This window comes from Phytophthora cinnamomi (genome assembly GCF_018691715.1).
Source record: "Phytophthora cinnamomi strain GKB4 chromosome Unknown Contig9, whole genome shotgun sequence".
Taxonomy (NCBI): Eukaryota; Oomycota; class Peronosporomycetes; order Peronosporales; family Peronosporaceae; genus Phytophthora; species Phytophthora cinnamomi.
The window spans coordinates 1,057,068-1,072,717 of record NW_027150942.1 but is presented as its reverse complement, the minus strand read 5'-3'; the positions used below and the strand labels follow the sequence as shown (position 1 = coordinate 1,072,717).

The 15,650-nt window shown below is 53.9% G+C and overlaps 1 protein-coding gene across 1 annotated transcript; it reads right to left on the bottom strand.

Moving 5' to 3' along the window:
• Positions 1–15,330: 15,330 nt before the first annotated feature.
• On the bottom strand, positions 15,331–15,650 carry IUM83_16406 (uncharacterized protein; the record flags this gene model as incomplete). The annotated part of the gene is made up of 2 exons (XM_067941284.1): positions 15,331–15,390; positions 15,477–15,650. The coding sequence occupies 2 exons, from the start codon at positions 15,648–15,650 to the stop codon at positions 15,331–15,333; spliced, it is 234 nt and encodes a 77-aa protein (XP_067798469.1).

Sequence of the window (15,650 nt, the reverse complement as noted above, 5' to 3'; positions counted from 1 at the left end):
TCCACGGCTCCACGAAGACCCTCCATCTCCTGGAGGTAGTGAGCCTCCAAGACCCGCAGACACTTGACCTCCTTCTTGGAGTGCTCGAGTTCCGCGCTTGCTTGCTTGAGGAACACCATGGTGTTCTCGTGCTTGAACGACTCCTTCATCGCCGAGTTTTCGGCGGCAGCACGCGCAGCTTCAGCGGAGTGCAACTGGCCTCGCATCACGGCCAAGTCCAGATTGATGTCATCGTGGACTCCCATGTTGGGCTGAGCCGCCGCCACCACGTCTTCCAGCGAGCGAGTAGCGGCCAAGCGAGAGCCCACGTGGCGGTCCCCACGAATGTTGGGACCCTGGTGCAGGGTGACATTGAGACGACCGATGAGATCCAGCCGAGGACCCAACACCGCGATCACGCGCTCCGACGCCTCAGCACTGGCTTCCATGACGATTTGCTCAAGGGCCTCACGCGACACCGTGATCAGCGAGTCGTCGGTGGTGGAACGACTGGCCTCAGCGCTCAAAGCTGAGCACCGAGTAGCTAGCTGCGACGACTGGATCGCAACCGAGTCGCCGGCAGCACTACCAACGGGCACATCAACCAGAGAAGTATCCTGAATGACAAGAAACGAAGGCAATAACCGTGACGGTAAGCGAGAGCAGCTCAAGATCAAGGTGCCAGTCAACGAGACGTACCGAAGGGGCAGCCGGAGAGGTGACCAGAGACGCGGACGACTCAGTGGAAGCCTCCAGCGAAGCTTGGCTCGGCGTATCGCCAACAGCAAGTGAGCCCAACTCCGGAGATGACAGGACAACCTGGGAAGCAGACGCACAAAGCCGCCAAGCATCAGCATCTCACGTGAAGCTGACAGAAAGCGAGAAGACGGCAGGAAACTCACCGTGGCCGAACTGGCCGTCGACTCAGCAGCGCTCTCATCCTCAGACACCGCCGACTGCGAGGGGGCAGGAGCAGCAGGCGAACTACCAGCACCAAGCGAGCTTCCCCGACCCGACGAAAGACTGACCAAGATACCAAGATCCTAGTTAGAAGTGAAGACGGCAAGAGAACAAGAAGAAGATGGCTTACCTGGAGCGAAGATCGAGACACACCAAGAGCCCTGAGCGCCGAGTTCACGGCGGATTGGGCAGCGCGCGAAGAACCGATCATGGCGCAGGAGCACCCCGACGCTCACCAGCACGCGGCTCGAGTCGCGGTGGGGGCAGTTGTGGTATCGGAAAATGAAGCCGAAGCCAAAACTCAAAGGCGGGACGAGGGGCGAAGAAGACTCGAGGCGCCGGCGTTAACTGGCAAGTCACAACCCATCGCCAGTCATTGGACCAAACTCCCCGATCGCTGATTGGCCTAAATAGGCCGGTGACGATGGCTCGTCGACGGTCCCAAGTCAAGAGCGGGCAGTTGCAGCTCGCTAAGTGCGGGGCGAACCTACTGGCATGATCCGAACCTATGAGTCATCGGCGCCTGTCCCGAGTCGTCGGTGGCGTTTCAGCGGCCGTTTGAGTCGTCGGTAACGCCGCCACGTCGCAGAGAAAGCGCCGAAGAGTCATGAGTTACAACTGGCGGTCCAAAACGGACGCGTTTATACTTGATATTTGTATTGATCGATAGGAAACTTAAGAGAAGACCAGATAAGCCTTCGGGCAACAATAACAGAACAGCTTTTCCTCCCAACCACGCAAGGGCGACATCGGTGCCTGCAGTGAACGACCTGCAGCTCAAGGTAAACCTGGTAGGTAGGATTATGACTGTCGGTGGGCACATCTACTAGTGTAGCGTGTGTTCATCCCTGGCAGGGCCAAGAGTTAGTGGCCGGTGTATTGGTAGCGACGAGTCGTCGCCAGGAACTGGAGGAGCGAGAGCGCACTCCATTTATTTCTTCCCGCCGGAGTATAGCTCCGGCACCCTCGTATCACGCCGTAACAGGCCGGGACCCTTCTTTCTGAGGGCCTGCGAGGTATATTTGCGTGTGAGAGCGTGCTAGTCATTCCGCGTGGCCAGTGACGCTGGGTTTCCGTTGATCGACTAGCTAAAACACGGTACACATGAGAAACATCATCCCGGTGCAAGGGAAAGTTCCTGGGCCTTCAGGTTCTAACCCTAACAAGCCCATTGAGTCTTCGGTGACTTGGTGGGTGTTGTTGGTGGGGAAAGTGTGCCATATATAATTTAGCGCGTGTTCCTACACGACACCGTGCTCTGCGAGTCTTCTCGGTGGCTTGGTATTCCCTGGCCATCTCTACAGCAATCTGTTGTTGTCTGTTGACCTCGCGGCGCCACGCCAGTGCGTCTGACTGCTTTGGCGTGCCGTGTCGGAGCGAGGATGACATGGCTTTCAGCGTTGACTGGGCATCCCACCCGTACACCAAGTAGAATGGTGTTTCCTTCCGAGTCGTGTCTTGTGAGTTGTTGATGGCGAAGACTAAGCGCTCCACGATCTCGTCCCAGTCTTGTTGGAGCGGGTCTTCGGTGTATACCTTGACGGATTGCATTACAGTTTTGACTGACCGTTCTTGCTGTCCGTTGGCTTGCGGCCGGTAACTCAGCGTTGCTCGGGACCTTGACTGCATCATTTCTGCAAATGCTTGGAACACTTCGCTCATGAACCGTGGGTCGCGGTCATGGCGGATGAGTGATGGCGCACCGAATCGTCGGTATATGCATTCTTCGAATGCTTGTGCCACCTTGAGTGCGCTCGTATCCGCCATGGCTTTCGCAATGATGAAACCCGTAAAGGAACATTGGAAGAGCAGCAGGGCTGTGTTGCCCCTCCGAGTCTTCGGCAGTGGTATCACAAAATCCATAGACACTAACTGGAAAGGCCGTTCGGCCAGCACGTTGCCAGGAGAGTATCCCTTCAGTTGGGGGCGGCTCTTGATGGTGCTGCAATCGGGGCACGATCTCACGTGCTTCTCCACGTCGGTGTAGAGTCCCAACCAGTAGTAATCCCGCTTGACTCGCTGGTAGGTTCTCACCACACCCTGATGGCCACCTTCCAGCGAGTCATGGCAATTCTGGAGCACTTCTTGAATCATCGTGGTGGGTACCACCAGACGCAGCGAGATCTCCTCTTGCGACTCAGCGTCACGCCGATGACTCGTTCCCATGTAGTGTAGCAAATTGTCCTCCGACAACACGAACTTATCTGCGATTTTCCATGCATCTCTGGCGGCTCGGTATCCAAGTTTCTCCACATCTCCACGTAACAAGGTCTTCAGGTTAGCCCATCGCAATTCTTCGTCCTGAGCGGCAGCTATTCGTCGTCGTCTTTCTTCTTGGACTTCCACAGGATCAATGTCTTGTGCATTAGGAGCTGCTGGTGAAGCTTGAGTCGGTTCTGGAGGTTGAATCTCGGGAGGTTTCCGGTTAGGGCGAGTCTTCGGCGGTGGCTTCTGCTTCTCGTGTGTGAATCGAACATGTTTTTTCTTGCTCTGGGTCTGCGCCCGAGTCATTGCTAGTAGCATTCAAGGTTCTGGACGTACGAAATCAGCAAATGTCTTGCGTTTCACAGTTGAGACGCCGTTCAGAATTGAATAGAGCCTCCTGGACCCAGGTTTTGTGCTTCTGATCCTTGCGGCGGCGACTCGTAGATCACTTCTTGTATCCGATTGAGTCCGGCCAACTCTGCTTTCGGTTTTCACTCAGAATGACCTTGGAAACTTTTGACTCCAAGGCTTCTGTTGCCAACGAGTCCGCGGCAGCATTGTATTCGCGTACCACGTGCAGGTATTTGACTGACCGCAATCGTGCTGTGATCTCCTTGTGATGATTCAGCTGTGCCATCAGTGATTCCTTCCGGCAAGCTATCACCCCTAGGGATTGCTGGATCGCGAGTCTCCAGTCTCCCACAACCACTAAGTCTTCGGCGCCGAGTTCGCTCGCGGCGAGAACGCCGTTGTTCATGCCGGTGTACTCGGCGATATTGACCGTGGTTTTCGCGAGGTAAGCGTTCGCTGCAATAACTATTTTCCACTCCGGAAGGCTCCACACGATCCATGAACAACTGCCGTAACCACCGTACTTCTCAGTCTTCGCTGACCCATCGAAAGAGACCACGAAGCCTGTATTAGTCGTCGGTAGGCGTGCATAAAGCAAGTATGGGTCCATGCGAGTCGTCGGTGAGCCCTTAGTCGGCGGGGCAACCAGTTCCAGTGAGTCATCGAGATCCACGAAGTTGGTCACCGTCGAATGGAGCAACTGGGTGAAGGCGCAGTCCTTCTCCTTGACTCGCTGGACGATCAGATGCCACGGGGACGGGGAGATCAATACCGCGAATTGTACAGCTCTCCCAAAGAGTGACTTCGACTTGGTAATCCACTCCAATGTGGAGAAGCGAGTGTAGACTCGTATTGTTCGTCCCGCCAACTGGGTGTAGCTAGTCTTCAGTAATAGCAACAGTGCAAGCACCTCTTTCTCCGCCGCATGATAGTTCATTTCTGCGTCCTTCAAAACACGTCCGCAGAAGCGAACAGGGTGCAACTTGTCCTCATGCAACTGTAGCAGCGTGGAGCTCAATGCCCACTCATTTGCAAACAGCATGATGTGCACTTCCTTGGTGCGGTCGAAGTGGCGGAGTATCGGCGCTGCCGCAACCTTGTCTTGGAGAGCTTGGAAACTCCGGCGGGCAACTGTGAGGTCACCCTCCGGCGTCGTCTTCCTTCAGCTGGTACAGCGCCGCGCCGTAGACAGCGAAGTCTTGGATGAAGCGGTTGTAATAATTCAGCGCACCTAGGAAAGACTGCATTCCTTCTTCGTTCGTGGGAAAGACAGCTTAGTGATCGCGTCCAGCTTCTTCGGATCGGGCCGAATGCCGTCTTTTGACACTTCATGGGACAGGAAGTCAACGCGTCCTTGCACGAAAATACTCTTGGTAAAGCTGACGCTGATCCGGCACTCTTCAAAACGACTGAGGAGCCGATCCAGCGTCGCCAAACAACTGTCGAAGTCTTCGCCACCGAAACAGATATCGTCCACGAAGGATCGCCGGTCGAACACAGGTACCAGCGACGACTCGTCGGCTTCGTTGGTCGTAAACATATCGGCTTCGGGGCTGTTAATGAGTCGAGTAATGGGTTCAGCTGTCTTCGAGTCATCGCAGGCAGCTGCAAACTTGGTTCGAGTCGTCGCTGTAGTTCCTGGTAGGCGAGGCGACGACTCGAGTCGTCGGCAGTGTTCTGCCGAGTCTTCGGCGGCCTTCATTTTTGCTGCAAAGGCGTTCCAGCCGCCCTTCGGTTGCACAAATCCCCACAACGCGTTGTCTATCATCCGTTGGTAGATCATCGGCGCATTCTTGAGGCCGAAAGGCATGCGTAGCCACTCGAAGTGCCCCAGAGGACACACAAATGCCGAAATCTTGCGCGCACGTAGAGTCATCAGGATGGCCCAGAATCCGCTGGCCGCGTCGAGCGAGCAGAACCACAGGTAAGTCTCCAGGTCTGTGAGCAAGTCGTCGACGAGCGGCATGGTGCACTCCAGGATCGCCGTTACCGCGTTGACCATCTTGTAGTCTATGCAGAGGCGGATGTCCTGGCCATTCTTCTTGAGGACAATGACGATCGGCGAGGCCCACGGACTGTCCGAGAACGCGATGGGCCCCGCGTTGAGCTGTCCCTTGAGCCGTTCGTACAATTTCTTAATATGCTTGAATGGGATCGGTCGGGCCCGTTATTTGATAGGCGCGTGCCCTTGCAAATCTATGTCGCAGACAACGCCATATGCCGGCGGAGGGAGTGCATTCCCGCTTGCAATCATGATACTTTCATGGCGTCGGAGTACCTCGATCAGGCTCCCTTGTTGGTCTGCCGACAACTCGGGATTCTTGACGTTCGCCGCCGAGTAGTTGAGTGTCGTCGGCGCCGGTTCCGATAAATCGGGGAGGAACGCTAATTCATGCGCGTAGTCCTCCAGTTCGATGTCCGCCGCCGGGTGCTCAGTCGTCTCGTCGCTTCTGTCGACGGTACCTTCCATGGCCAGTACGCGCATTACTGCTATGAACGTCTGGTCGAGAGTCGTTGAGATGTCTCCGGCTTCTCGGCTGGGTGCAGTCTGAGTCATCGGTGGATGCCCCTTCGGACTGCACTCTAGTCCTTGGTCTTCGTCGCGGCGCCCCGTCGACTCAGCAGTCTCCAGTCCTGGTCCAGCTGCCTCTGGAGTCATGGCTTCATCGTTAGTCGTCGCCACCCCCGTCGAGTCGCCAGCAGTAGCGTCGAGTCGTCGGTGATGTTCCTCCGCTATCCATTCTGAGTCATCCGTCACCGACGAGTCGTCGGCACTGTCACGTTTACTGTTAACGGGTGGTTCTTCGGCCGAATCTTCGTCAGGTCGTTGCAGGATACCCTTAGGCGTTGGATATCTCACTCGTTCCACCGCTGGAGGCTGCTTGGCCAACCATTGTTGATAGAGTTCAGCCTCCCACTTGAGTAGTGTCTTGTCCCGTGCGGCAGCGTATGCGAGTACCTGCCACTCCTTGTACTTTGCGGAATTTAGCCGCACGTAGCCTTCAGTCTTCGGCAGCGACCCAATCGGAACCCAGACTATCACCGGGAAGTGCACCGGACAACTCGCCAGCCTATCCGTGGCGTTGGTAAGTTGAATCCTGACCGGACGTCCTTTGTAGAACCTGGTGACAGTCGGGATGAACGTCTCAGTTCGGCGAATCCAAGGCACGTGAGTCGTCGGCTCGGGTTGTCGCTGCTGTAGTTTGAACTCGTCCCATTCATGGCCCTGTATTTGCATTGGTTCCGTCGGACCGTACGCGACGTGGCTTCCTTCGGCCTCGTCCATCATGTTTTGAGTCTTGATCAGCGGGATCATTACCTCGTCGGGGAGTTTGGCCGTTGCGTTTAGGAGGTCCAGTCGGATACCGGCCGGGATCATAAAGTCGGTGCCAAGCACCTCTTCTACCCCGCCGCAGTGATCCATTATCCAGACTTCAAAACCATAAACGCGCTCCCATCCAAGGGTGACTTTCACCTTCGCTCGGCGAGTCGTCATCATCTTGCCCTTGGTGATTCCTTGTACATCCATGCAACGTCCATGCCCCACTACTTCGCGAAGATTCAGTCGCTTGGCAATTTTCTCCGAGATGACACTGACGTTTGCCCCAGTGTCCAGCAATATCCTCGTGCGCGAGTCGTTCACGGCTCCGTTCACCAGTGTCCGCATCCTTACGCGCTTGTCAAATTTCTGCGCCGACCACCATCCCATCCGTTCTCCAGCTAAGCGTCGCACTTCTGGAACGAGTCGTCGGCGCGAGTCTTCTTGTATTGCGCTTGTCAGCCAGTCTTCGGCGGTATCTCCCACCTCTTCCTTATCGTCTTCTTCACACCATACACCTCCACCGAGGCAATTGCCTCTCTCCTTTTCCAATTCCGTCGTTTTCATGTCGTTATCTTGTTCAGGCTTCGTCCATTCGCACCCGCCCACAAATGCAAAGATGCACTCTGCTTCAATTGCGGGCTCGGCTACCTGTGGCAGCCCGATTGGGACCAACCCAGTCGTAGTTGGCGGGCTGCCTAGTTTAAGTGGTCCGAAAAAATGGAGTTCTTGGAGCTCGGGTGTGAGGTCTTTCTTGTCCACCTTGGACTTGATGATCTTGGTGATTTCTTGGAACACTTCACATTTTCCGGAGTCGTGCACTTGTTTGCACAGCTTGCACCGACGTCGGCAGTAGTGCGCCGAGTGATAGAGACCCCCGCAGGCCGCGCACGGTCCATACTGGCGAGGTTTCTCGTCGCGGTGACCGCGGTTCTGGAGCCGATTGTCCCGGCCTTGGCTGCGCCCCGCTGAGTCACCCCAGGGTTGTCGGTTGGCGGACCGGGCGTACGTGCCTTCGGCGGCGACTCGTCGTTCGTTGTCATTGGCTGCCGCAAGGTAGTGGTCGCTTCCGTCTGACGAATAGCTATCACCCCAGTCTTCGCCGCAACGTTGTGAGTCGTCGCTGCCGTGTTCACTTCCATCTTCGCTGTTGCTGTCGCCATCATATCTGTGGCATTGTTGCTGCAGCTCGCTCCGCGTGTCTCTCGTGTCCCGTCCATGAAGTTCGGCGACGATGTCGGCGACAGATGCTTCAGCTAGGCTCATGCGAGGCATATTGCGTGAGTCGTCGCGACGACGTTCATAATCTCGTTCGCGTCGGTCGCGACGGTTGTAAGCATCCCGCGAGTCGTCGCGGCGGCAGTCATCACGTCGGCGAGCGTCTTCCGAGCGCTCGTGGTGGCGCGAGTCATCGCGACGTCTGTCATCACGTCGTCGGGAGGCATCCCGAGCTCGAGAGTGATGCAGCGGCGACTCGCGAGACGAATTGCGCTCGTCAATCTTCAGTATCTCTTGGATCATCTCTTCCAGCGCATGTATATCTGGGATGCGCAGGTGGCACAGGCGCCGTTCGAGTCCTCGGTCGCCGCAAGTCTCGAGGAACCGCTTGACGTGGTCGCGTGCTTTGCGGTCGTTGCTCTCAAATCGAATTCCGGCGTTCCTGGCATAGCCATTGAGCCGGTTTAGGTAGTCGCAAACATGTTCCTTGTCTTCGCGCTTGGCTGAGTAGTAGCGAGTCTCCGCGGACTGGCTGAACTGGGAGCAATAGTAGTTGATGAAGGTTTCGCTTAAGAGGCTCCACGTTCGCTTGGTCTTCTTGGGCAGTTGTCGGTACCAATGTAGAGCACCGTCCCAAAGACTCGGCTCGAAAGGCATGTACCATTCGTTGGGCGATGCTCGCGTTCCTTTCATCTCGTAGACAAAGGCGCGAAGCCATTGCATCGAGTTCTCGCTCTTGTTCCTGGTGCCCGAGAACGCCTTGATCTGCCCCAGTAGGCGATGCGTTGTCACCTCGATCCTTGAAGTCGCGTTAAGCAACTCGGATCCGGTCACTTCACGGATTTAGCGCAGGTATTCGCCCATCTGCGCTCCTCCATCACCGGTAAAGTCCGCTTCTTCGTCCGACGAGTCGTCGGTGGGCCCGTAGCGGCGGCCCCTGCTCCGTCCTGATCTGCTTTTCGTGCTCCTGGCCGATTTTGAGTCATCGGTGGTACGTCCAGCGCGGTCTGAGCAGCCCGTAATTGGTGGAGTCACCATATGGGAGTCTTGAAAGTCCGCTTCTTCGTCCGACGAGTCGTCGGTGGGCCCGTAGCGGCGGCCCCTGCTCCGTCCTGATCTGCTTTTCGTGCTCCTGGCCGATTTTGAGTCATCGGTGGTACGTCCAGCGCGGTCTGAGTAGCCCGTAATTGGTGGAGTCACCATATGGGAGTCTTGAAAGTACGGGGATCGCTCTCCTGACGCGCTAAACACCCCTCCGGTGGGTTTTCGGCTGGGGTTTTCGCGGATTACCCTCTTCGGAGTCGTCGTCAGCGGTACGCTAGCCGGGCCGACCACTTCGTGAACCGCACGAGTCTTGCGCGAGGCGTCCAGAGTGAACGAGTTCACACCAAAGGCTGTGCGGAGCCGCTTCTTCCATTTCCAGAGCTCCGCGCCCGCTTCGGCCGGCACCCAGCATTCTAGAGTCGACGGCGAAGGGTGCTCCAGAGGCCGAAGCCCCAATGCTTTTAAAAATCGTTCGGTTTCTTTCACCACTTGTTCGATTGTTACGGAACTCACTGGGCGAGCCAACTCGTGACACAAATCTGCCCAAACCGCTTGGCGAGTCATCGTTGGCTCGAATAGCTCACCCCAGTCGCTCTTCTTCAATTCTTCGTAAAGTCGACCGAGAACTTTGTTGGCCGCCGGCGTGTCACCGTTGAGTGGCGGCCGGTTGCCGGAGGTTTGCTCGGTCACTTGAGTCGTCAGGATCGGTGACCTCGAGTCGTCGGCGGCGTCCTCAAAGTCTTCCAAGTCGTCATACGCTGGCCCCGGGCCATCCACATTATCCAGTTCATCCGCGAGGTTGCGCGTCACGGAGCGCGTGTCATCGTCAAACTCAACCGCGAGGTTTCGCGACAACGAACGCGTGCCCGCGCTGCGTCCCGCAGACAGCACTGCATATTCCGGAGTCTCGGGTGTCACCACCGCTGGCGCAGGCGCCTTCTCCTCCAGGTAGTCGTCGTAGTCGTCATCCCTTTCTTCGTCCTTGGCGTCGGATCCAGTCATCGAGTCGTCGAAGCCGACAGTCCGCTCAGCAATCGGGTCGAGGTGCGGCGTGATCCGAGCCGCAGTCGAGTCGTCGCCACGCGTTCCGCCAGTCTTCATTGGGGTTGCTGGTACCGCTGAACGTGATCCTTTCGCCATTCTTCTTCTTTCTTCGTCTTTTTCTTCCTTTTCTTGTTCTTGTTCTTCTTCTTCTTGGTTGCTCGTAAAGTCGATCGACCTGCAGTAGCACGAAACACAGAAGGTCACACCAATCCCGGGTCGCGGCACCAGTTGTAGTGTAGGAACACGCGCTAAATTATATATGGCACACTTTCCTCACCAACAACACCCACAAAGTCACCGAAGACTCAATGGGCTTGTTAGGGTTAGAACCTGAAGGCCCAGGAACTTTCCCTTGCAGCGGGTTGATGTTTCCCCTGTGTACCGAGCTTCCGCTAGTCGACCGACGGAAGACTCAGCGTCACTAGCCACGAGCAAAGGCTAGCACGCTCTCACACACAAAATATACCTCGCAGGCCCTCAGAAAGAAGGGTCCCGGCCTGTTACGGCGTGATACGAGGGTGCCGGAGCTATACTCCGGCGGGAAGAAATAAATGGAGTGCGCTCTCGCTCCTCCAGTTCCTGGAGACGACTCGTCGCTACCAATACACCGGCCACTAACTCTTGGCCCTGCCAGGGATGAACACACGCTACACTAGTAGATGTGCCCACCGACAGTCATAATCCTACCTACCAGGTTTACCTTGAGCTGCAGGTCGTTCACTGCAGGCACCGGTGTCACCCTTGCGTGGTTGGGAGGAAACGCTGTTCTGTTATTGTTGCCCGAAGGCTTATCTGGTCTTCTCTTAAGTTTCCTATCGATCAATACAAATATCAAGTATAAACGCGTCCGTTTTTGGACCGCCTGTTGTAACTCACGACTCTTCGGCGCTTTCTCTGCGACGTGGCGGCGTTACCGACGACTCAAACGGCCGCTGAAACGCCACCGACGACTGGGGACAGGCGCCGATGACTCATAAGTTCGGATCTTGCCAGTAGGTTCGCCCCGCACTTAGCGAGCTGCAACTGCCCGCTCTTGACTTGGGACCGTCGACGAGCCATCGTCACCGGCCTATTTAGGCCAATCAGCGATCAGGGAGTTTAGTCCAATGACTGGCGATGGGTTGTGACTTGCCAGTTAGCGCCGGCGCCTCGAGTCTTCTTCGCCCCTCGTCCCGCCTTTGGGTTTTGGCCTCGGCTTCATTTTTCGATGCCACATTTCAACCTCCCCCTAGTAAATCGCAAGCTAAAGGTGCTGTTTTGGTGCCTTTTGCATATCTACTAATGACATCGTACGTAGCTAGGGTTGCAGCAGTGGCCCCCCGTATCTTTCAATGAAATTACGAGAATAGTCAAGTCGGAAGGTATGCTAAATTCAATAGTGAAATCAAGATACATGCCTACATCATTTTCCATAGAAAGAACAAGATGCTTACACACGTCGATAAGCTGGTATTGCTAGACTTGCAAGATGCCGCGGACATCATTCCTCGACGAAGAAGACAGGATGCTAGTACAGCTCGCTAGCGCGTACACAGAGAGGCGAGCTGATTGTGTGGAGCAAGCTTGATCGCCGGATGCAGCGCTGGCACCGTGTACCCAACGGGCTAAAATATCGGCTCAACTCCCTCAAGCGAACCTATGGGAGAACCTGGCAGCATTTCCCCCATCGTTTTTTGCTCCGGTACGACTTTCACGTGGAAGAAGAGGCTCTTTGCTGCGTCAGATCCGAAATCCCAGCTTACATAACTCTGAACAAGCGAAAGGTGCCGTTGCAGCTCCTAGTATTCAATAATTGAGAGCTGTAAACGCAGCAGAAACACCTGGGAAGAAAACCGAGAAGCACCTGAAAGTAGGGGGTGGAAAACACATGGCTATGCTACTTGCCTCGGGCTCTCGATTGTGTGAGCCGTTCTCAGCACTTGAGTCAGCGCTAATGGTACAAACAATATTTGAAGGCGTTGGGAGGCCAACCGTGGTGTATCCAGCAGCTTATCCTGCCTTGAACGCAGGCGAGGTTCTTCCTGGTGGTATAAGTGCTTTGATTACAGCTGTTACTAGCATAAGGTTGATTGATGACCACTATGTGTTTCTGGATGTTGGCTCTGGGATCGGCAACGTCGTGACGCAATTTGCAGTGGAAACAAAAGCGAAACTAAGTATCGGGATTGAAATTCGCGAGGAGCTGGTCGCGGAAAGCAGGAAGCCTCTAACCAAATATATTGATCGCTGGCCAAGCTTAGATAAAGTTCGGGTTTTTAGTCAAGACGTGCGTGATGTGGAAATCTCTTTGGTGAATCCGTTTTCATCGGCTACGATTGTGTTCTCCAATAATATACGATTCGAGCCAACGACAACACTTCACATTGAGGATGAAGTGGTTCTGCTGTCAAGCGCTTGGGTTGCTGTATTTACTAGCGCAGTTTGCACCCGGCATAATGGCAACTGTCTAAAAGTATTTTGCTATCGCTGGCAATTGAATTCGGTCATACATCTTCCAGTGAGCTGGACGTCAGTCCAGGTGAAGCTGTATGTGTACACCGAAATAATTTGAAGTAAATTAAACAATGTAATATATTCTCGAAACTTTAAAGAATACTACGTGCCGCTTGACTTTTGTTTTGTGGGCGAGGTGGTGGTGGGTCCTTGAGTTTCATTTTATATAGCTCGGATGCTTTCATTATGTTCCCTTTGCTTGAGAAAATTGCTTCACAAGGTAAAACTTGTGGAACTTTTCCCAGCAGGTCCATCCATCACGTTGGCAATAATACTCCTTCGGTGGTGCGGTGTTGATAGTCTGACATAAACAAACATTGTGTAGGGAGCAGTGGTCGGTAACAATAGATTCAGCGCGATATCCCATCGACATATTACGCACTGGCACCGCCTTCTGCTACAATGAAATAGCTGCTTAGAGGATACCGCGATGCACAGCTTAGGAGGACTGTTAGCCATATCAACTCCATCAGTGCCACAACCCCATCCAGCAACCACATCACCACTAACAATAGTGACATCTGCCCCGCTTGCTGTGTAAAACATTCGCCTGTCGCTCGGTGCATCCATCCTACCAGAAAGTAATTCTTCCGCCAATTGAGTTACGAAATCTCGGTGCGGATCGCGCGCCTTACACATATCGACAACTTGACGTCTCGTCATATATGCATTTACTCGGGCAACATGAACTAAAGCCATGCCAAATTTCTTGTACCATTTCTTAAAAGAATGCCCATCGGCGAGCGAAAATCGTGACCTCAAATGGTCCAAGCGATCAACACCTGCATGTGAGTGTTGTACTGGGCGACACATGCTGGTGCCGTATACGGCTGCAGCTGGCTTCCGACGCGACGAGTAAGTTCTGTAGCCGACGATGTGTCTGCATTTGACACCATCTTCACGACCGCACTGTCAAACCAGGACACCGCTACCATTTTATGATCAACTGACACGACTTGGCGAAAAGTTCCTCGGGTACACTCGTCTTTTGCAGTACAACATGTTTCGGAAAATGCACACTGTTCGCTCTCACAGTTCTACGTCCGTACAGGCCCTTTACACGCAGTGCTGCCAACAACTGAACGGACATGTAGTAATTATCCGCGTTAACCACACGGTTTGAGTAGTGCAATGGACGAACCACCTCTAAAACCTGCCCTCGTACAACTTTCAGATCTTCTAAGTCTGCACGTAGTTCCAGCACTTGACGTGATGTTATGACGGCTTCTAATCGACCCGAGATATCACTGTCACAGTGAACACGAAAGTTGACAGCTATCCAAGTTGTTGCACAGCACAGCATGTATATTCTGAAGTGGTATTTACCACCAGGTTTCATTGGGTTAAACATAATAAGATTCCGTCCGAACTTTGACCGACATGCCACACTTGCTTCATCAAGAGAGACATCCCTGCCTAATTCCACGTATTCCCCCCCCCCCCAGTAAGTTTCATCATGGTCAACAAGGTTCGAATTCGGTCGACCGGATCAACTGTACGAGGAACCTGAGGGTCACCGACTGTAGTAGATTCAGGTGAAGCAGCAGGCAATTATGGGTTTGGTACTGCGTGCCCCTCCGTAAAGTCACTGCTAGTACCTGAATGCGAATCGCCAGCTGCATTCCTGCTGTTTTCATCACCGCTGGGTTGAGTAGCTACATCAATCATCGCAGCAGAAGGAGCTGACGAGCTAGTCGATTTAACTTTTGCTCGAAAGCAAAATGATTTCCTCAGCAGCTTGAATCTTGCCAATGGCATTACCCGATCTAGACCGACGCTATTCCCACCCAAAAGACGATCTTCAATTTGCGTTCCCCAATAATTCGCGTACTCGCCCCGATCTACGAGCTTCATAAACCACATTATTCCTAGAAATGTCATCGGCTCTTGCGGTGTGAACAACGGTCTAGGACTGAGTCGATTTTCATTTTCATAGGCACGCATAGCCGTATTGGTTTGATTGAGAACCTCCACCCAAAAGTAAATCAGGGATATACGCGAAAAATGCAGACGGCGCTGAATGTTCAAATAGGTGTCGGTATTCTCTCCGAATCCTAGTTTTAGTAGATCCATCATCATGCTGAAAAAGATCTACAGGGCTCTCAATCTGAGCGCATGGATCAAACTTCATATTTGTAATGGTCTCCACTTCCCTCATCGTCGCTGGGAGCTCCACAACTGGTTCGTAGCACCAGTACTCACTATCATCACTCACTTCTTCAATATCACTAGCGTCCTCCTGAATCTGAACTTCACTTACATCAGCTTGACATAGGGACCGCCATGCTGGCTTAGATGGGGACTTCATGATGTTGCTATAATTTTCCATTCCGCGCTGCACGACACTTACCCCGACGTACTCATCTTATTTTTGGAATTGAGTGTTCAACCATTGAATCTCCATCATACCCTTCTTCTTATTGAATCGCGTTACCCGGCCAACAATGTATACACTGCCGGCGTCACCGTAATTTTTTTTCGACTTGAGCCAATTTTCTTTGATTGGTGAAAACGCAACCAGCTTGTCCACGTAGATTCGGGTCATGACAGCAGATAGCTGCTGGCCCCGTGTTGACGTCCTTTGTTGCTTCTTTTTAGGGGTTTTCGATACTGATTCCTCCGCAAGAGGATCGTCGATTTCGGCGGCGGTACCATCGTTCTGCACTACATCACGATCAATAGCTGAAACCATGTCGAGCTGTCTCTTGCGCTGCTACCTAGGCTGAGCGGGATTTTGTTTCCTCGCTTTCGGGGTGAAAGACTTCGTTGGCTTGGTGCTGGCTCGAGCAGTGACACACGAAGCAGGGTGGTCACAGTGATAAAGAGCATTAGATTGATTATGATGACCTCCACGACCCGCTACCTGCTGTAGTTCTTGGTTGCAGCAATACTGTCCTTCTTCGTTGCTATCCGTCGCGGAATCTGCGTGGTTGAGTTGCTCATTGTCGCAGCTGGCCTCGTTCTCCATACGCTGCTCTCCAGGTATCAATACGCTATCCCCCACCCCGACTTCACTCTTCTCTTCCTGGTCGAGCAT